The 22,262-nt window shown below is 38.4% G+C and overlaps 1 protein-coding gene across 1 annotated transcript in view; it reads left to right on the plus strand.

The window, feature by feature from the left end:
* LOC122784514 (exostosin-1) overlaps positions 1-21,322 on the plus strand; it is a 165,819-nt gene extending 144,497 nt beyond the window's left edge. The window contains exons 5-11 of the mRNA XM_044049816.1: positions 483-602; positions 4,524-4,656; positions 9,724-9,842; positions 10,099-10,194; positions 17,143-17,232; positions 20,805-21,000; positions 21,198-21,322. Coding sequence (XP_043905751.1) covers positions 483-602; positions 4,524-4,656; positions 9,724-9,842; positions 10,099-10,194; positions 17,143-17,232; positions 20,805-21,000; positions 21,198-21,322 — 879 coding nt within the window. The remainder of the gene's footprint in view (positions 1-482; positions 603-4,523; positions 4,657-9,723; positions 9,843-10,098; positions 10,195-17,142; positions 17,233-20,804; positions 21,001-21,197) is intronic.
* The last annotated feature ends 940 nt before the right edge of the window (positions 21,323-22,262 follow it).

Below are 22,262 nucleotides of genomic sequence, written 5' to 3' on the forward strand. Positions count from 1 at the left end.
GGTGACAAATACGTACATAGGTTTATTTTTGAAAAGTTTTCACTCTACAGCTTTAAGTATAAAATATCTGATAGTGCTGTGCCAGTCACATAAAACATTTTTGGAGCCACCGCTCCGAGGCGTTCATAAATTTGAACCTGGCATAATCGCCCTCTCTTGTACGCACTTAATGGTATCTGAGGTGTGAAAAGAATATTAAAAGATGGACAGCAGCTGCTTTAGTTACTGCTCTGTCCCGGGAATAAGCTCGCTGATGGACAGACGAGAGGATGTGGGGGTTGATGAGTCTTGAGGGATGAAAGAATTCCCTTCTAATCTTTTTTTTTTTTTTTTTGGACGTCCACAGAATTACTTACGCCTCCTTCACCTGTCTTTCTTACTTCACACACACACACACACACACGCTTTCTCATCCTCCTTGTTTAAAATCTAACTTAATCTATTTGAGTGTCCTTCTTGTCCTCTTGCTTTTCTTCCTCCAGGTTCCTTCCATTACTCGGTCTGTGGGCCGTGACAGGATCCTGGCTCTCCGCCAGCAGACCCAGTTCCTCTGGGACGCCTACTTTTCCTCTGTAGCCAAAATCGTATCAACTACTCTGGAGGTGAGAATATATATACAGTATATATAAAGAAATAAAGAAATCCTAATGGGATTTTTGGATTCAGTTTCGACCTGACAGCTGTATGTCTTGTTCTTTACTGTACGTTGCCGCTGGCAAGGCCTCACCTTCCAAAGCTAAACTTTCAAAAGAGATTGTGTTCTAAGTGTCTGTCATATATTTATGACCTTTCGGAGTCTAATTCGTGTTTTCAAGCACGCCCTTCAAGACATTTTATAAGATTTAAGTAATAGTGACTGAGTCAAAGACTGAAAAGACTGGAGCAATGTCTTGAAAATGGGCTTCACACAGAAAAGTTCTGTGAAGAGAACATGAGAAAATGAGATAAATAATATAAAAAAGAGCACATTTCTGCTGAGAGACTGCAGTACCACAGGTACAGAAAGAGGGAGACAGAGAGCAGGACGGGAGCTAAACCACCTCTGTGTTTGTGTACACCGTCTTTTAATAATTCCCAGTATTTGGGAGTTATTTATCTCCTCCAAAGTGAGTCCTTACAGTGTTTACCTTCTTGATTTTTACAAGATTGCCTTTTTTGAAAAAAAAAACAAAGTTTAAGACGTTTTTGTTTTTTTTTGTTTTTCAAATTAAGCTGCCAGCCAGCGTGTACATTACAATTATACTCACATCATATTTAAACTTCTCGAGACATCACTTTGAGCCCCTTAAAAGGTTGGATGATCTGAAGCTGCCGTGAGTCATTAATGCTTCAACTTTAGATAAAAAGTGCGTTTTTTATTAGATTTGATTGAAATCAGTTACAAACTCAGGCAACGCAGCATGAATAATCTCTTGGCCACTTGAGAGCAAGTGTCCTCAAAAACACGGATATATTATCACGTCATAACAATGGGGACGTTATAGTTGTTAAGGTTTTCACTCAAGGGCAGTACAAGACAACACTTATTTTTACGAGGTTGATGCATTTTAATGTTGTTTTTGAATTGTAAAAATAACTGCAAGATAACGATCCATGTTTTGCATGGTCAATTTAACAATGTCTTTTCCGCTGCAAATATTGCAAAAGACTAAATTAGATGTTCCCTAAATTAAGAAATTGTACTTCATTTGAACAAAAGCAGACGCATGTTTTATTTATTTCAAAATTGTTTCTCACAAAGTTTTGCAAAATTATGAAAACAATTATTATTTTCAAAGCAGAATCAGGTCAATAAGTTCAGGAAACACAGACCAAAAACATTCCATTTTCTTTTATGTTGAAAGTACACGCTTTTCAATTAAGATGTTTATTTGAAGCTGTGAGCAATTACTCTCATACCTCAAGCTGCAACTAATTAATTATTGAAGAAATTAATCAAGATATAATGAAAATAAGAGTTATTTGCAGCCGTGTGCTAAAAATCTTTAATAAGTTTGCTGCTGTTTTTCCATTCCATTTTTAATTTACTTATTTGAGCTATTAATCTACACACCAGTTATAATGCATCTTTCTTAAAGCTATGAAGTCACCTTTAACTTGCAACCAGGCAACTGAACCACACCAGCTGTCAGTTACACTCACATATGCTGTATTTATCGCCAATTAAGTAGATTATTAATTAAAGAAATTTTTTACTGATGCTCTACTGAGAAGTAAAAGTTAAATTTCTCATAGACTTCCATTCAAACTGGATTTATTTTAGAACCAGTGGAGTCGCCCCCTTGTGGCAATTCTGTGTAATCTCAGACTCAACTATATTTTCCCCCTTTCACTGATGGTCGCCACATCAAAATCTCACACGAGGGCAAAGACAATCTGGCACTGAAGGAGGGGAAGACAGAGACTAAATACTCTGTGTCAATGAGAAACAGGTGCAACACATTAGGGCGGGGCCAGTAATCACGCAGGAGGGAAACTTGACAGGAAGTGGATCTGAAATGAGACAAGACACGAGTACCAAAATAAAACAGGAACCAATGAATGAATAGAAAAACAAATACAATAACTTAAAGGACAGAACGGGACATGACACAAGGTTATTATAGTTAACGGAAACTAAGGAAATAACAACTAAAATTTAAAAAAAAATGTGTTAACTGAAATTAAAAAAACAATAACTAACTGAAACTGAATTGTGTGTTTATAGAGCTAACTAAATTTGTAGTGAAAAGTTGAAAGTTGTTTTTTCATTCATAATAAAATGTTTTCAATTTGTTTTGGTAATGCTACAGAAGTTAATCATAACATTTGTTATGTTGTTATTTGTCTCATGAGAGATATTTATTATCATTTATGTAATGTTCATGTGTGTCTGTTGGCTATTCGATTTTTTACCTGACACATTAAATGCATCCAAACTCAACCTCAGCAGTATTATACACATTTTGCATTTCAGGCTAATTTTCTTCTCGACTGTTATATTTGATTCAGGGATGGTTGTTTTTTTGCTGGGTTTTTATGACACAATACTTATCAAGAGCTTTTTGAATCTTGCACCTGGCAAATAGTACACATTACAAAAAACAGACTCTAAAACTAATAAAACTAAGCATTAAGAAAAAAATAAAAACTAATACAAACTTGTAAACTGGTTCAAAAACCTAATTAAAATGAAGTCATTTTAAAAACAACAAGTTAAAACTAAATAAAAACTAAAACTAATGAAAAATCCAAAACTAGTATAACCTTGGTCAACATCCAGGATGACTTTGTAGGAGATGTCAGACGAGACCTCTCGTCGGAGTGTCACGAGTGTCACGAGTGTCACAAATCTCTGCTTTTGTATTATGTTACACGACACGTCCGTTCATCACTCCCGACGTTCATAATCGGTTCAACACTGCAAATGTTGGTCTCGACCAAATTCCTTGAATTCCTGGAATTTGTGAAGTCTGATCCCGGGCATAACCCTTTGATTGACTTCACACAGGAAACTGTTAAGATTTTTTTTATACCGGCTATGGTTTGAATGTGTTATACACTGAAGCTAAAGCGCCGCATGTCCGTTAACAGAGGCGATTTACCAGACTAATCTACAAACACTCACTGTTATAGTTTGTTTTATTTTTATTTCTGATAATCACAAAGCAGACCCCGGTGACTCCGCCATACGCCCAGTGCTTGCAGGATATGAAATTAGACAGCTGTGCACCGTCGGCCAGATGTGCTAAAAAACCCCAAGCCAGCACGCCACCAGGCTAAACGGGTGAAATGAGGCGTTGGTGATAACTGTAGTGTCCCACATACTGTGAGTGTGACTGTTTGTGTCAGGAGATGTGTTTGTGCTAGTATGTGTGTGTGTATTTTAATAGTTGGCTATGAAATGCCAAGTCAATACTCACCAACAATTACCAGCGTTGGACTCATATGGAAAGAAAATGAAATTAGAAAGTGTGTTATTTCATGCTTTGTCTTCACTGTATGCGTTCATTGTATCCAAAGAAAAAGTTGGAAACGCCTCAGTTTATCTAAATTTGTCTTAACTTTACAATAAATCTCATACTGTGTGCAGATCATTTGATTTATTGCTTTGGGTGTAACAGGCATTTATTTCTATTTAAAAGCTACACACTACCGCTTTAAAGTACATGAAGACATTTTAAATTCAAGACTGGAAAAACTGTTTGATGTGCACTTCATTCGAAGAGTGAAGAGCATTTTCAGTGTTACTCTTTAATCTTTACAATGTCAGTGACAAGCCTTTGAGATCTTATTTTTTTGCATACAGTTTGTGCATACAGTATGTGCTGACTTGATAGAAATGTGCTTAATAGCATTAAAAGCAAGTGTAATAAAGACACCACACCTTTTAGAAAGACTGCTATATATTTTTTTTTTTTTTTCTGAGGAAAAGACTCGTACCGACATGGCATTTGTAAAAATATTCACATTAGAAAAGCCTTTTCAAAATATTGGGAAATGTGTGTTTACTTTCTTACGTTTTCTTTCCGTCTTTTGTCCAGATCATCCAGGACCGCGTGGTCTCCCATGTGACGCGAAACCACTTGCTGTGGAACTCCCTGCCTGGTGGTCTCTATGCACTGCCCCAGTACTCGACTGATCCCGCCCAGTTCCCTTTTTACTACGGCATACTGGGTAAGTCGTGGCCGCTTTTCTTCTCCTCTCTGATTCATTTCCATATCGGGGACTACTGCAAACAATTCCACTTTTTAAATTCTTCTCCTTGCCATTATTTCACGCTTATTTGGCCTTGAGCTACTTCCACATAGTTTAACATCAAACTTCAAAACATTGAACAATTAGGACATTATTTCTCGTATTTTTCTGATTGAAATGTTTCATAATGTCTAGATCATTCAACACACATTTTGTTTTTACCTACTGAAAAGAATTGACAGTATCTATAAAGAAAAATACACCTTCAGCTCCTTGCATACTTTGTGAGACTTTTCATTCCTTCTCTTCTAATAATTTACCTCAATTCAGCTCTTTCATGTCCTTCACAGATTTTCCCCCACCCCCCAAAGTTGCAGTTAAAATTCATAGAATTTTTTAACCTATTCCAGAATTTTACATTGGTGTGTGGAAGGTTCACAGGAAGGTTGGATGACATCACAGCCTAGAATGCAGAGAGGTCGTTCAACTCTTTACAAACATTTCTCATTGCTCTCCGCTTCACAAATGTCACTCTTCATACGTGATTTTCTACCAGAAAATAGTTTCATACAATGTAACTTCCAAACCACAAAGACTTACGGCATATGAACTGCAATCTTTGTTTTACAATAAATGGTTCAGTGCATCAATGGTGTGTATTTTTAATAGATCTGCTCTGTATGTCAGGAAGTGCCAACACTATGACAATGATTCAGATCAGCTGATTGGACTGCACACATGCTGAAACGCACACAAATGTGTTTTTATATCTTAGCGAGAACACACCATAGATATAATACATTCCCTAGCCCCTTACCCTAATCTTAACCATCACAATTCAGTGTCTAACCCTTAACTTAACTCTAACCCTAATCCTAAAACAGGTCTTAACCCTGAAAAAGCCCTTTAAAGTTGTGGAGCGCAGACAAAATGTCTGATATACAGACAAGTACACACACAACTGAATGAGCACATGAATATTCATACCATCCATGAGAAACTGTATTTGATCATTTCACCTGAATTGCCTTCTTTCATTTTATCCTAAAATGAGTCCACATCACTGACTTTCTGCTCACATGGTCATGTTTCTATTTCCTGTCTGTGCATATTGACACGTTTAAGTCATATTTATGGTCTTTGATTCCTCTGTCTATCATGTTATATCCAGTGAATGCGACTCAAATCGGACTGAGTTTATTCATTGCTTTTGCCAGAGAGCTGATCAGAACATGATGTCTACCGCCTTCATTTTTATGTTAATGTGACACTGGTGAACATAAAGCTGCGGCACAGAGTCAAGGGAGAGAGGCCTGGCATGTGTGTGTGTGTGTAGATGTGCATACTGACCAGAGTGATTCCCAGTAGATTGAGGCTGTAACTCACATCAGTGTTTGTCCTTCTCTGGGGGAACGCATGGACACGGGGCAGGAAATACTCAAGAGGTAGAAGGAAAAGATGGAGGAGTTTGTTCTGTGCCACTGCAGTAAATCTCTATTTCAGCCACTGCCATCACCTCCAATGCTGGGATAACTTGTTGTCAGTGCTGTGTATATACGACGGTCTCACTCTGCTACCGCCCCGTAACTTTTGATGGCTAAGCAGTTGCAGCTTCTGCCTGGTAGTATGAAGGAAGTTTAACTTACTGCTCACAGACACTGTGGCCTCAGGAGCAGGAAGAACATCCTGACTTCAGTTTAGTTTAGATCAGATTTGACTTTATTGATCCCACACTGGGGAATCCACTTGTTACAGCTGCAGAAGAGTCAGAGGTCGACAAGTGACAAAACAAATATGGAAAAAATAATACAAATTGCAGTCGCAGATGTCCAATTGTCTCGTGATTATCTCAATCCCTCAGCATCATTAGTGATAGATTTGTTTTTATGTATAATGACATGTGTTCACTTTCCAGTTTATTCCTTGTATTTAGTGTGCAGTCACTCCTTTGCTGACTTTATTGCTGCTGTTAAACACTTTAATTCTGCCTGATGAAGCCACAATTTATGTCTTTAATTTAAAAATTAAAAAAAAATGTTTTTAAATTGATGAGATAACCATAGCATTAGTCCGGGACTCTGTGGAGTAAGACCATCTCATTTGGCGAGCAGCCTTAAAAAAACCCTGGCTGATTTGAAATGGCTCGCTGCGCCGCTCTCCATGGTGCTGAAACGCTCTGCATGTTTATCTCTCTCCTACTCACATCTGTGATGCAGCAGAATTCCAAAACCAGTGTCTCTCTCCATGTTGCTGAAACATCTGACGCATTCTAACTCGCCCTCTCTCCCTACCCCAACCCCCTTTTTATTCCCCACCCTTTTCCTTTGGTTTTGCCAAATGTAGTAAACACACATAAAACGAATACTGATGAGTTCATATCTACCACTGTTTTCATTATGAGGAGGTGTGGAGGAGAGGGACACACACAGACACACAGCACAATAAAAAGAGATAAGTTGCCATAACGATGCCTTCCATCTGTTGGAAGAACATATTTTCGTCTCACCCATTCATTTCATATGCAGCCCATTTTGACTGGGAACATCAAAGCTCAATGAACCACTGACACATGTGTCTGTTTGGAGGACACCATGAGGTCCTGGGGACGACGTGATGAAAAACTTAATATTATTTATGTTTTAGAAAAAAACTCCTATTTATTGAATCTAGAAATTAAGATTACTTTTTTTTTTAAAGAAATACACAGTGAAAAATAAAAAATAATGACACCTTCTTATAATTTAATTTTTAACATGACACATACAAGGTTACATTTTTATTTAAAAAAAAACAAATAGACACATGACATCAATCATTTTAATCATTTTAATATAGTAATAATGATAATAGTAATAACCTTAATATATTATAGTATGATCTATTATGGGTAAATGGATAAAATCTGTATAGAAATATTATTATTTTATGTATTGATAATATATACACACAATATACATACAAAATAATAATGATAATCATATACAATATAGATAATGATAATAATAATAATGATAGTAATAATAATAATATGAGCAGAATAAATAAATAAATGAATAAAGCAAGAGAAAAAACTCTTCTTAATATTGCTAAATAAAGCTTTTCAACACTGTCTCTCTCTTTATTATAATGTTGTCCTTCTCAATCCTCTTCTGTCTTCTGTTCCCCTGTAAAAGTTCACACTCTGCCCTGTGGTTCTTCCACATCATTAGCAAAGATAAAGGAAGCAACTAATAAATTGGGACACGACTCCCTCTCTTCCCCCATCTCTTCTGTACCATAAATAAACCCATGTTGGAACCTCAGATGGGCTGAGTTTAACTCAGTGACCCCGCAAGGTCAGACCTCACGCTTCCATAAATACGCTAAGTCCACCTGAGATGGCCGGCCACAGGGCCGAGTGTCAGAGAGATGGATAGAGCAGCGCTAAAGAGCACTCGGGTTCCACTTATCCGCGAGGACGTGTGTTCCCCTGTCCCCGTAAACACACTAATGCCTGACTTTTGACATTTCTGAGCTTCAGCAAACCTGGCCTTCGTTGATTTTTCTGGATTCAACGCACGCCTGTATCCATTTACCATCCTTTTTTTTTTTTAACCACAGCTGAGCAGAAATTAACCCGTTAACACCGAGCGTATCGCAGGAGACACGTTTGCGCAATTGCACTTTGCGTTACCGTAATTACACAGCGATTTGTGCTATCGGTTATGCTGAGAAGTTGCACGTCAGAGCCAACCTGTACATAGTTTCCATTTTTCGGCCTGAGACAAAAATTACTCAAACAAATATTTTTGAAATATTTTTTTACACCGTTTAAATTTTCAAATTTAACTCTGTGCATGTACAAGTACGGTGTTTTTCTCAATAACACTTTTTGTTTTTCTTCATTTTAAAATTGTTTATAAACTATTATAACAAGCAGTAAATTGTAAATAACTGCCAGATATTGAAAGTTATTCTGGAAAAATGGACAAAAGCACAGGACATTCTTTGGCCCTTTTATGGTTAAAATAAGCAAACAAAATAGGCTTAGATGTTAAATGGTTAAGACCTAAATGCAAGTTTACAACTCAGAAAAGAGTTGAGTTTTGAGTAAAGCAAAAATGGACAAAAAGAGCCAGAAACACAACGTGAAACAAAGCAGCCGATCTGCTCTACTTCTTTCATGTTATGAACACGAGAGACACAGGGATTAGGATTTAACACGAGGGGAATTCATCTCGTCTGAGAACACAATCACAAAAAAGCAACAAGCCACACAAAGACAGGAAGTTAATAAACTGCCATGAAGTCCATGAAGAGTGTCAATGTCCAAAGGTGACACACCATGACACACTAAAGTGTCGTCAACCTTTCGTAACGACACTTTGTATTTAAATTATTCACACTGAAAGTTGGAAATATTCACATATTATGTGTGTAAAGAAAATCTACTCGTAGAAGTCAACGCTGTGTATTATTGATGCATTTGTTTGGCTTAAACAAGCCGCCTCGGGGGGAATCACCTCCTCTTCTCTGCTTATTTATTACACTATGATTTAAAGTTTGGGGCGTTTTTTTTTTTTTTGCTCCTCTTGTCCTGTTTGGTTCATTTGTTTTCCCCTCGGTGAGAAGCAGGAAAAACGTAACTGAAGAGAAGAGAATGAGCCCAGTTGTTTGTTCACTAAGAGAGACGTTGGAAGGAAACGGTTCACTCTGGTATTAGACATGTTTACTCATGTTCAGTCATGTGGAGCCGGAGAGCGCGCGCGTGCTGTCAGAGAGATGGATGACGGCTGCTGCACAGAGAACTCTGTGTCCAGTTAGCCATGATGGAGCTTCATGGAGAGACGCTGTCGTGGGAGAAACGTGAACCAATCAAAGGACGATGTTGAATAAAGCATCAGTATTTAACAAAATAAATGTCCAAATTAAAGCTAAAACAGAAATCTGGGGTGAATATTTCCAGTCTTTCGTAACTGTGTGGCTGTGAATGCAATCACACATCAAACACACAAAGAGCATAGTTGAACGGTTCGACTGAAATATATTTGTGTTTCTTTTCTTTAGGTAAAAGTCCGTCGCAGCAGTTCACAGCTGTGATCCACACAGTGACGCCGCTGCAGGCCCAGATCTCTCCTGTGGTGAAGCTCATCATCGCTGTCGCCAAGTCCAAGTTCTGTGCACAGGTGAGACCACTGTCCGCGTCAAATAAAGTGAAATAAATGCACTCACCTAATCTCCAAAAAAGTTGGGCCACCTTTATCAAAGTGGAATCAAAAGTCAAATATGTTGTGTTTTGAATTCATTTGAATGAATGAATGAATGTCTTTATTTCAGTTACACACACAAAACACACTACAGAAACTTTAGTGTTGTTGCAGTGTCGATGATCTACTGTGTGTGATAATTCCCCGACTCCCTGTGCTCCTCTCCCTCGCACAGATTGTGGTTTTATGGAACTGTGACAAGCCTTTACCTCCCAGGGACAAGTGGCCCTCCACCAGCGTGCCTCTCACTGTCATTGAAGGGCAGACCAAGGTGACGTCGCCCGACTTATTTCTTTTCTTTCTTTTTTTTATTTTACATAGCTGCTGCCGAGCACTATCCCTTTTAATAAAACATAAGACTTTCTGATGAAAATTGGAAAAAATATCAGCCTTTTAGCTTAGATTCATGAAACGAGCGAGAGAGGATTTAAAAGTCAACACAATCAGAGTAAGTGGTTGAATATTGGGAATAATTTTCCTAAATATTTTGACAAAATACAAAAAATGCTTAAATATTTTTATAATAAACTTCTCTGTTGCATTTCTTTTGATTTTTTGATGTATAAAGACTATTAACCCTTAGTGCTCACACAGCACCCATCGTAATTTGCCGTGGGAATAATACACAACTCCTTATATGGACATCCTGGGGGTGTGTGTTTATAGGTCACATATTTAGGCTTTAAAAAATACTGTCTTCTTATGTGTTGTGTCAAAGTTATGATTAATTTTGTACTGCGTTATTAGTAATGATATAAAGTAGCAATAATTTAGCAGAAGACACAAAGTTAGACCATTTTTTCTTTTCTTTTTGTTCATAAAAATGAGCCAAGTGTATGGAATCAAATTTGAGTCAATATTTTCAAACAACACTTTTCACAAAGTAAATAAAATATCAACTTAATATACTGTAAATAAAATACAATATTGTATTTTATTGTTTGAAACAATACATAAGCAGGGCTTCGGAAGCTGCCTGCTGATTGGCTACTGAATTTTGGCGTGACAGCTCAATAGTCATTTAATGTTTCATGAAAAGTGTTGTTTGAAAATATTGACACAAATCTAGTTCCATACAAGTGAACTTTGAACTTTGACATATTTATCAAATTTCACAAATTCAATCCAGTTTTAAACATTTTTAATACTTTTTGCTCAGTTGTGTTCATATAGTTGGTGAAAATGACATTTTTTGTATAGGTTGTGCTGGAAAATAAGAATATAAGACACTCTATATTGCAGATTCTTATAGCCTCTGTATAAGTTGTATGTTTAATCATTGTAAAGGCCGAAATGCTCTGTGATCCAATGGTTAAAATACAAACATGTTACAGTTAACAGATAAGTACAGAATAATTATAATAAATAAAAGTCACAGAGAACAACCTTTTTCCCAATTAAACTCGCTGCCATGTCAACAGTTTATTGTCTGCAAATGCACGGAGAATAACTCCAGTCTCCCTCTGCAGGACTGAATAATGTACTTGGCTGCATTGATTTAAAAAAGAAAAAATACTGAATAAAAAAAATACAATAATGCAAATGATTACATACGAGTGGAGAATATAGAGTTGTTGTGCACTGCATTAAACAATGTCATTGTGTTCATTAAAGTCTATTGGGGGTGGTGATATTTTTACTGCTTGAGACAAACTCTGAGTGAGTGGGTTTTATTAGAGTCAAGCATCAATTTAAAGACATAATACGTGATATTTCTGCAGAGAAGTGTCTAAAAACAATGATAACAAAACATTTTCTCTCTCAGCTCTCTTTAGATTCATATAAATACATATTTGTATTTAAAGCAGCTGACTGTGATGGTCTCTGCTATGACTTTAGGTTAAGAAATAACCCTGGTTCTATGAAACCCGTGTGAATAACTGCCTTATATGGAAAGCTGAAGTTGTCTTGGAAAAAAGCCATAAAATCTAAATAAATCCAGGCGGCCTCATTATCATGGTGGTAGCAAGAGGGTTAGATTAAATATGCAAGTTTGATCCTAAAAATAAACTCCTCTTCCTCTGCGTTTTCCTTCTCTAATCTGGATCCTTTTGTCGTCTAATTGATGCAATTGCCTTGTTTTCCTGTAACACACACACACACATTATTGTCTCATACTTAGTCATGTGTTATTACAGTACATACACACTGTCACACGCAGCTCGTGTTCGCCGGCGTATTTTCCTTCCCAAGAACCCGCTGCTGTTTCCTCTCTGTAATAACTGCACACACACACACACAGAGTCTGTTGTTTGCCTCTGCGGAGCAGTAACATGCTGTTGGTTATATGAGTATATCTGCTCTGTAATGCTGAGTGGATACTTTACACACACACACACACACACACTTTACTTCCTCTCGTTCTTGAACCTCGTTTTTGTCTCCACTCTTTTACGACCCCCTTCTTCACACTCGCGCACACCTTTTCAAAGAAATCCTGAATTGATGCCTTAATATTATAATATCACACAATTTGTAACATTAAAGTCATAAGAATTATTTTTGTGACCATGTACACGATGGAATTGTAAACTCCAATCGGAGCAAAACTTTTCGGAATGAAGAACATAGTGTAACGGGTCGGGGGAGGACCCAAATGCAGCACACGTAGGCAGACAGACAGTCGGTAATGACTTTTATTCTTCACCTTTTTAATGGACAGTTCAAAGACAGCGCACTGGTATGAAATTGCTTCGTGGGGCGCAGCCGGTGATCACTGTGGCTGAAGTCGCAAACAGACACTGAGGAGATAGCAGGAAATGGACCTGAGGCTGAGCTGTCCCGTCACGAAGACAGGCGGGGGGGCAGGCAGAATCGCAGACGGGGCGGGGACAGGCAGGGTCGAAACCGGGGGAACCGGTCCAAAAAACACTGGTACGACTAGTACAAACAACATAGAACAATGTGGCAGTGACTGCATGGTGGAGAGGAGTATATATAGTGGGCTGATTAGTGATCAGGGGCAGCTGCTGTGAACAGGTGAGTGGAGTTGAGCTGATGAGGAGGGAGTGGCTGATGAGGAGGGAGTGGCTGATGAGGAGGGAGTGGCTGGTGAGGAGGGAGTGGCTGGTTGGTGATGAGAAGGAGGGAGAGAAGAACTGTGAGGGGGAATCATAACACGTAGCTTCTATGGTCGCGTCGTAAACTTCAGATATTAAAAATATGGCATTATAAACCAGTGGTTCTTAATGTATTTATACCAAGTAACACCATTATTATCACCAATATTAAAATGCAGTAGTGTCGTCGAGCTAAGTCAGCTACGGACTTTTCACAGGAGGTAGATTTATTCCTAATAAGATCCTTTGCCTCCTCTTCCTCACACTGGTATAGTGACATCAGACTAAGATGGAACGAGACATAAAGCGATTCTAGTTATTATTATTTAATTTATTATGATTTTTTGGGGGGTTATTTGCTTCATTTTCTACATGTATATGTATATACATATATATATATATATATATATATATATACATACATGTATATACCTATATGTATATATATATATATGTATATATATACCCGCCCAACCCTGCTTCAAAACCCCCAAACTTTCCATTCAAACAGGAAAATGTAAGACTCGTAGGAGCGATGAATAACCCAACCCCTGCATCAGAAAACAGCATTTTTGACTGTGGAAAAAAAAAACATAAATCAATATTTATATTAAGCATTAAAAGTGGGGGATTGTGAAAAGTTCCTCGGGTTCCTCAGCTCAGCCCTGTGGTTTGTGTGAAGCTACTGCGCGGTAAGCATTTTATGACCCTCACCCATCAATATTATCAAAGGAGTGATCCATGGACTCGGCGGTAGTAATGTTGACTCCGTCTCACCTTCATCAATCACCGCTCTGTGCCGCGCGCGCTGCCTTTTCCCCCTCCACACCCGCAATTTAATATTGATAAATTAATCTTTGACATTGATCCTTGGCTCCTCGGCTATGCATTTAAATTATACCAGAAGAGCAAAAAATAAAAAATAAAGTGCGGAGATTAAAAGGTCAAGCGGGACCTAATGTTTGAATCTGATTGAAGTGAAGGTCAGAGCGGCTGAGTGACCGCAGAGTGATGGTCCTCGCAATGAATATTCTCTATTTCCAAAAAGTTCAAAAAACAAAACAAAATGCAAATAAAAGTCAACACAGGGTGGAATAAAATGGAGCTAGGTGAAGGCTAGAGTAAAAAGTAAAATTAAATAAATATCTAGTGAGCTGAATTCTCTCATATCTAAGGGTAGTGTGTTCCAAAGTTTAGGGGTGTAAGTAACAAAGGCAGCAATTTCCTTATAATCCACATTTACTTTTCTGCCAGTCACTTCTTGCTCTTTGACATATTTGAAATAAACATTCATAATAAATGACCCAACAAAATTCAATAATAAGGTGTAAATTCCCAGTAGTGTAGTGATGGATTATAAACACGGCTTTATTATCTAAAATAACAGTTTTTCTTTCAGATTATGACTAAAGGAATTAAAAATATGCCTCAGAAATGAGAAAAGATACATTAAACACGTTACAAGTGCATTAAAACCTTTGTGAAATATCGTCTCTCACACCAGGAAGGACAATAAATAGTGTGTATCTTCCCCCCCTTAAAAGTAGCAGGAGTCATAGCAAATAAAGAGAGGCAATGGACGGACAGAGAGCGACAAAGATAAGATCCAGACCATTGAACGTTCACTGATCTCAGTGCGATCTTATCTCCGTCCAGAGGCAGAAAAGCAGTGACACCAGCCAAAGGACGCAACACTGACTGAAGTCAGCTCATATAAGGCTTCGAAACACGAGTGCCAGTCCTGACATTAAGTAAATTGAAAGTGTCAGTGCTGGAATTTTTATTAATTACCTTTCAGTTTGATGATTTTTTTTTGTTTTAGGCTGAAATATTGTGTTTTTTCTGTATCTCATAAAAAAAGCTCTTGACACAGCATTTAATCCATGACGGGGCAACATTAATCCATCAACAGCAGGAGGCAGAATATTGCACTGAAAGGATTATTTTATTTTCTAAATGGATGTGATGGGAATTCATTTTGGTGAGTAATAATAAATAAACACGGGCCAATGCTAACAGCTCTGTCAGAGCGCGGCAGCATTGCTGTGAGCTAACGCTAACGACGTCACAAAGTATGTTATATGAAGCACTTGTTTCCTCTTCGTCTTAAAGTGCTGTAATTAAGGCCCGAGCCCCGAAATGGTACAGTCCGAAATGGCTCGTGGCACAAATTATTGCGAGTAACTTATTGTTATCCTTCACGCATAACTCCCGGCACGCTTCCCGGACCTGTGCGTTGCCTGAAACTTTGCAGGAAGATGTTATAGACCAAGACGAAGAAAAAAAGTCGACCGTCAACAGGAAGTCGGCCATTTTGAATGTTGGTGTCACCCTACGTAAATGAGAGACATAAAAAATGTGCCAATTTGTGAAAAACAAAGCCCTCGCTGTGAGGGAGACAGCGAAGGCCCTATCATGACTGCGTGCAGTCCTAGTTATAAATGTATTCCATTGAGATCATTAGTGGAGGATGAATGTGTTTGGTTATGACGCTTGTGGCTTAATTTACTGCAGTCAGTCACTTTACACTGTGATGCTGTTTTTTTTTAAAAAAAAGAAAGATTATTGGGCATCCATCCAGTCAAAAACTCCATTTTCCGCCAATGTTTCTTACTTGAAGCAGTGATTCACTGCACTCGCAAAACAATCTGAGGAATTCGGGGGCATTTTTGCGTTCAAATTTGTTTGATGTTGCACTCAATTTGGTGATGAATTTGTGAAAACCAGCGTGCGTTGGCTCATTAAAGCCCAGAGACGGAAGCAGACGTTTTAACCTTGCAGATATTTGTGTTGTACTCCTCAAAATAAGCCTCTTATTTTTACCCACTGGGGCACAAGTTCAATCTGCTTTAATCCAGATAGTGAACTCATGTTAGATGTCACCACAGTGACAGCGTAGTTAACACAAGGCTTCATTTAAATTACATGAAAACTTAACAGGAGTTATGGATCAAACTTTGCAAATCAACTCTCTCTCTCTCGCTCTCTAACAAAGCTTGTGATTTAAAAAAGAGATTATTATACACTCTTAAATGTGTCAGATTTACCCATGGAGTATTTTTCATCTACCATGGAAACACATTCACATACTTAAGCTTAAACTGGAAAACCAGTGATAATATGACGCATAGGAACAAAAAGTACAAATGACAGCTCAATAAAACAAATACACACTGGCATATCAAGCATTCAGAACAACTTATATATTTAAAATAATGAATGAAATATCAGAGTCATCATCTGTCTTGGACAAAGAGATTAGGTCAGCAACTTGAAATCTTAGAAAATGACCATTTGAAATTTTAGAATTATCCTTTAGTTCAATTTCAAAATGAGACTCTATTTTAACCACGTGAACGATAAGTTAGAAAAAGGCTTTCTGAATCCTGGTCCTGGGGAGCCACTCCTCTGCATGTTTTAGATGTTTCCCTGCTCCAACACTCACACCTGATTCAAACTGTCAGCTCATCAGCAAACTCTGCAGATAACGAGCCCTTTATTTGAATCAGGTGTGAGTGTTGGAGCAAGGAAACTTCTGAAACATGCAGGGAAGTGGATCCCAGGGACCAGGATTGAGAAGTTAGAGGATTGCTAATGAATGGATTTGACTCTTAACGTCACACTGCGTTGAAAACAACTGATATTTTTTGTACATGTGGGTAATGCTCTAATAACACAGCAGCCGTCAAAACCAGGAAGAGATCCGACAGTTTTTCCGAAACATCACCCAAACTCTTGTTTCTGTTTTTTTCCCAAAATCTCCTTTTCCCCTCTTCTACACAAACACTTAAATAATTCACACTTCAACCACAAGTCAATATCATCAGCAGTTTTCATTAGGCTAATGGGCCGAGGTCTGCTACACCTTCTTGTGGGCAGTGAATTGATAAAGACTCACACAAAACCAAATAAATCAGCTCATTGAATTACAAACACACAATAGGGAGTTTAAAAAACAACAACAGCACATTTCCTCTTAGGATGTTAATGTGTCTTTGATTCTTTTTTTATATACCTCTCTGCCAGCTGGAGAACTATAAAATGCTTCTAGTTATTAGCATATTTGCTTTAAAAGATTATTTCTTTCTCGCTAAACTGGCTCTGACTCTGATGAATTGGATAAAAATATCAGTCGCCTCTGTCTCTCTTTTCTTTTTCAGACGATGAGCAGTCGTTTTTATCCCCACGATGTCATCCGCACTGACGCCGTTCTCAGTCTGGATGAAGACTCGGTCCTCTCAACCAACGAGGTGAGTGGCTGATTATCAAGCGGCTGGTACTACACCGATGTTCTGCACACACCTGAACAGAGAAACCCACAACTGGTTGAGACGATCACACAAACGCTGTTAAATACCTAACTTACAAAACAATTGAAACAAAAAAAAAAAAGAGAAAACATGGCCTAAAATCATGCTGGAAATCAAGTGCTAACTAACTGCTAGCAAAGCCCTAAACTCCTTACTCACATTGTAGTTACATGTAGTAGCTTCTGTCATTGATAATTGATTAGCGTGACGTTAGCCAGCTAGCTAGCAGCTATGACCTTGACATGTTAAATAACACATGTGGCAGATATTATTAGCTACAGCTAGCTGTGAGCTAACTGTAGCTAGCTAAGGTCAAAGGAGGTTTAGGAATTGGTTAAAACTACTGGTTTTAGCTAACCACGACATATTCTGCTGAATTGTTTGACCAATGAAAATCATAGAGTGGATACACACCTGTAAAAACAAACATGAAGTATAATGTATGCGTTAATGGTCATATTTTGAAATGGGTGCTTTCAACAAAACATATGAGCTTCTCTGCATCCATACTATTATTAAATATTAATATTATTAATACTATTATTAAATAACTATTATAAAAATACTGTATGTATCACGTTATTGATGGATGGAGGGATGGAGAAGATTTGTAGGTAAAGGGAGGAAGTGTCTGTGTTTTGTAAATGTAATGCTAACTTTGGGAGTTTATACGTCCTCATTGTCACTACCCGATTTGCACTGCGCATGTGCTGTGGGGTCCACCATCTTGGGCAGCTATATACGACAACACATGGACAAATGTCACAAAAACATTACATTGCTGCATTCTGGGGCAGCTAAACTGTCCTTACATTTCCATGTATACAAACTGCCGTCTTGGACAGCTTTGTTTGTATTCCATGGAAATGTTAAGGGTGGGGCATGTCTGGTGCAAATCAGGCAGCAATTGTTTTTGTGACATTTGTCCAAGTTGAGTTGCTGTTAATACCCTCCAAAGATGGTGCACCCCTCCACGCATGAGCAGTAGTGAACGTTCATATTCAATTAATTTTGCACTTTTATAGAAATAAGTACCTTGACTTTCAGGGGAACAAATCCGGTTAGTTCTTTGGAAACAACTAACTGCATAATAGGCTGAAAGTGGGAAGAAGAAAAGTCAACTAACTTTGCAAAACTCCAGCGAGTGAAAAGTCGCCCGTGCAAATGTTTCCCTAAGCAGCTCCAGTCCGTGTGGTTTTATGTCAGCCAGTGGCAAAAGGTGGCGATGTCTTAGCACTATATTGATCCTTGCTGAAATGAGGCAGTCAGTCCACGCAGTCATGAATACCATTCATTACAAATAAATGAATTGCCTCAATCTGCCGCAGCAGTGCAACGACCACTGAGCGGGACCTGCACAAAATGTGCTTTGCCTTTAAAAGCACTATTCCAAATGCATCACACGGCATTAAACAACGCAGGAGCAGAAAGTGTAGGATAGCATTAGAGTTTGACATCGGACTGAAAAATAAAAGAAACAAAGAGCTGTGATCAACGGTGTCAAGACTAGAAAAAAAAAACAGACTTAATTAAATTACTCTGCAATGTGTGATGTTTGGATAGATCGTGTAAAGATCACATACTCTCTCTCAAGTTTACATAATAGGAAGGAAAGGGAAGAAAAAAACAACAAAAGAAAAGGCAAGATGAAAATAAACAAGTGGGGACGGAGAGGAGTGAACAAGAGACTAGAACAGGGAAATATAATAATAAAAAAAGAAATAAAGCGATATTTTCACAGAGTTTTACAAGAGCTGTGTGTCTGTATCGTTACACTGTCCAAAAGCAGGATAGTCCTTTGATTAAAATGTCACTTGTTACTTCGGAAAGAGAATCCATAAAGAAGAATTACTGCATTTTTCCACTTATGTTGTCATTTGTGGTTTGTTCTCAGCAATATTCTGAACTGTTCTGCTGAAAAGTAGACTGTATATTGGGAGTCATTAAACAGCTTTTTATCTTTAATCACTTACCCTTTTGATGAGATGAATTAGCGATGATTAATTAAAATGCCCCGGTCACATTAAACCACAAAAAAATGAAACAAAAGGGGGTTCAAGGACTATTGGAGAAAGGCCAACAGTCACAGTGACAAACATGATGAGACAAATCCAGCTACACATTTGATATGACAGTCAGAAAAAGACATTTAGCGTCTATAATTCTGTTCCAAAATCACCGCCTCAGTCAAAGAAGCGTCTGCACTTCATTTAGGTTTGTCATTTATTTATACTTGTGCACTGAGGAAGCATTATATTTCCACTTGTGTTTCGTTTAAATGCTTTGTTCAAGCGATAATCTGAGACATTACTGCCAAAATAGTCTCTGTGTATCGCCAAGTGATCACCATTACCAAAGTCATTAAATTACTTCATAATCTTTATTCACAGTATTTTCACACAGTATAAACATTTAAAATGACTCATTACTTTTTTATATTCCGACACTCAAATAATGTTTTAAATCACATGTAACCTGTATTTTTTTATTTTTTTTTGAAAGTTGCTTTTGTTTCAAACTGGTCAAATGATGGGGAACAGCTCATTTGTGATGCTAAATTAGAGCCGCTATACTTTGAAAGTCATGGCGCGTATCAGGCTTTTTTTCTCTGCTGATTTTCAGCGGGTAAGCGATGTGATCCTTAATGGTTTGTGAGGCCCAATGAGCCCGAGAGATCCAATATATCTTTAAACTCTGAGATGTTTTATTGATCAGAGCAAGTCAATGTTCACCTTTTGTACGCTAATGGGATCACAATTACACTTTATGGCACTACAATTTGTGGCACAGCAGTAAGAGTGAATTTCTACAGCTAAACCTTTATGGGCACACGACTTACTTTTCTGGAAAACGAGAGGAGAAAGATGTCGAGAGAGAGACGGAAGGATCGTAAAGAGAACGTGGAGTGAATCTTCGCTGTGCTCACCACCCGTTGCTCTAATTGCCCTTTTAACGCGGTGAGGGGATTTATTCAAAGGGGATGAAATATGTCAAGTGAGTGAAAATGTGCAAAAGAGAACAATTGTTTTATTAGGACTTTTCATATTATAATACCCTTACAGGAAGAATAGGGGTGCCAATTTCATAATGACACTGTTTCAGCTCATTAAATGTGCGGTAATCCCACAAAGAGAGATTAGAGACGAGGAAATGACTGAAAAGAAAACCTGACAAAGCTTTTGTCTCGCATTGGGCGACCAAGCATGCTGCTGCATTATGCCCTTTGGAAGACATTTCCAGTGTGGCGCATATGGAAATGGTTTTCCAACAGCAGTGGAGCAGAGCTGTAATCCTCCACTCATTTAAAGAAATCACCATGTAGTCACTGAGCACTTTCTGTAGCAATTATTATTTTAATCATCATGTGGGGTTTCAATATGGACTTTCTGTCAGCCATCTGTCACAATAGTCATAAATTCAAAGAGAAGACTGTGATATTACCAAAGGTTCAAGTAATACATATGAATATTTGGTACATGTCACTTTGTTCCTTGAACCATTAATTGTTTCAGTGTTTCGGGTCAAAAGTGACCAGTGTCAACACCATCCATCATCGTCAACCGCTTATCTGGGATCTGGTTACGAGGGTAGCAGCTCTAGCAGGGGGCCCAAGACTTTCCACATCATCAAGCACTGACTGGGGGTTCCCCAGGTGGTCTGATGCCAGTGAGGAGATTGGTCACCACCGAGTCCTTGGTCTGCCCCTAGGTCTCCTCCCAGTTGGACATGACAGGAACACCTACCTAGAGAGGTGCCCCTGTGGCATCTTTACCAGGTTCAACTGGCTTCTTTCCACACAAAGGTGCAGTGGCCCTTCTCCGAATCCCTCCTGGGTTGCTGAGCTTACCCTATCTCTAAGGGAACCTAGCCACCCTTCTGAGGACTCTTCTCATGATTTTGGGTAGGAATGAAGATCGACTGGCAGATCATGAGCTTTGCCTCTTGGCTCAGCTCCCTTTTCATCACAACACAATACCGCTCCCCCTACTCCGATTCTCCAACCAATCACATGCTCCGTTGTTCCCCTTAGTCGTGAAGAAGACCACGAGATACTCCGAAAAGGCAATCGATTTCCTACTAAGAACCATGACCTCCAATTTAGAGGCGCTGATCATATCCTCACAAAAAACATAAATTGTGTAGGCATACAGTATATGGGGATTTTCTCCATCTGTTGTATGACAGTATAGTTTTGTTTATGTTCAGATGCTCAGTGTGGAGTATACCATGAGGTCTTGAGGTGATATAGTTTCAGTAGCTAATGTCAAGCAATCCCGTTGTGCATTTCTCGGTAACCTAAACTATGCCATTTTGGCAGGAAGCCTTACAGTTCAAATCTATACATGCTACGTACAGTACACGACAGGCAATATTTGTGTTTGCCAGTTGTATTCATAAAAACTAAAGATGATGTAGAGTCAAGGTCGAGTAAAGGGAAGACATTTTACCAAAGATGCTGAGTGGTAGCGAGGATGGATCACTGCCATCACGCAAGTTCACAAACAGGGTACTAATATCGTGTTTATTTTACATGCCTTTACTGCAGTAGTAAGCGTTCTCTGGAGTAGACTGAGGGTCTGGAAGCATGTCCTCTATGGCTGTTTCCAGACTTGTGAAAAGCACCAGGGGGCGGTATAAGGCTCAGATTTATTCGGTCTGTCAGGTTTTGCGATATATGGTTCGAAATCCATTAACTTTAGGTGCACTGTGAACTCCAGACGGCTTAAAAATGCTACTGGCGCCATTCATTTTTGCAGTAGCTAATCCTGCCAACATGGCGGTGTAAACAATCTTAGTCACGTGATGAAAAACACAATAACTATGCTTTTGGAAAGTAATTAAATCAGGCCGATTAGACCAAACATACCTCCAAAAATATAGGTACTTGTATTTTTGTTTGCATTCACTAAATATGAATCTCGCCACATGTAATTCATGTTTATTCTATGAATTAAACACGGCGAGATTCA

Source organism: Solea senegalensis, linkage group LG17 (assembly GCF_019176455.1).
Source record: "Solea senegalensis isolate Sse05_10M linkage group LG17, IFAPA_SoseM_1, whole genome shotgun sequence".
Taxonomy (NCBI): Eukaryota; Metazoa; Chordata; class Actinopteri; order Pleuronectiformes; family Soleidae; genus Solea; species Solea senegalensis.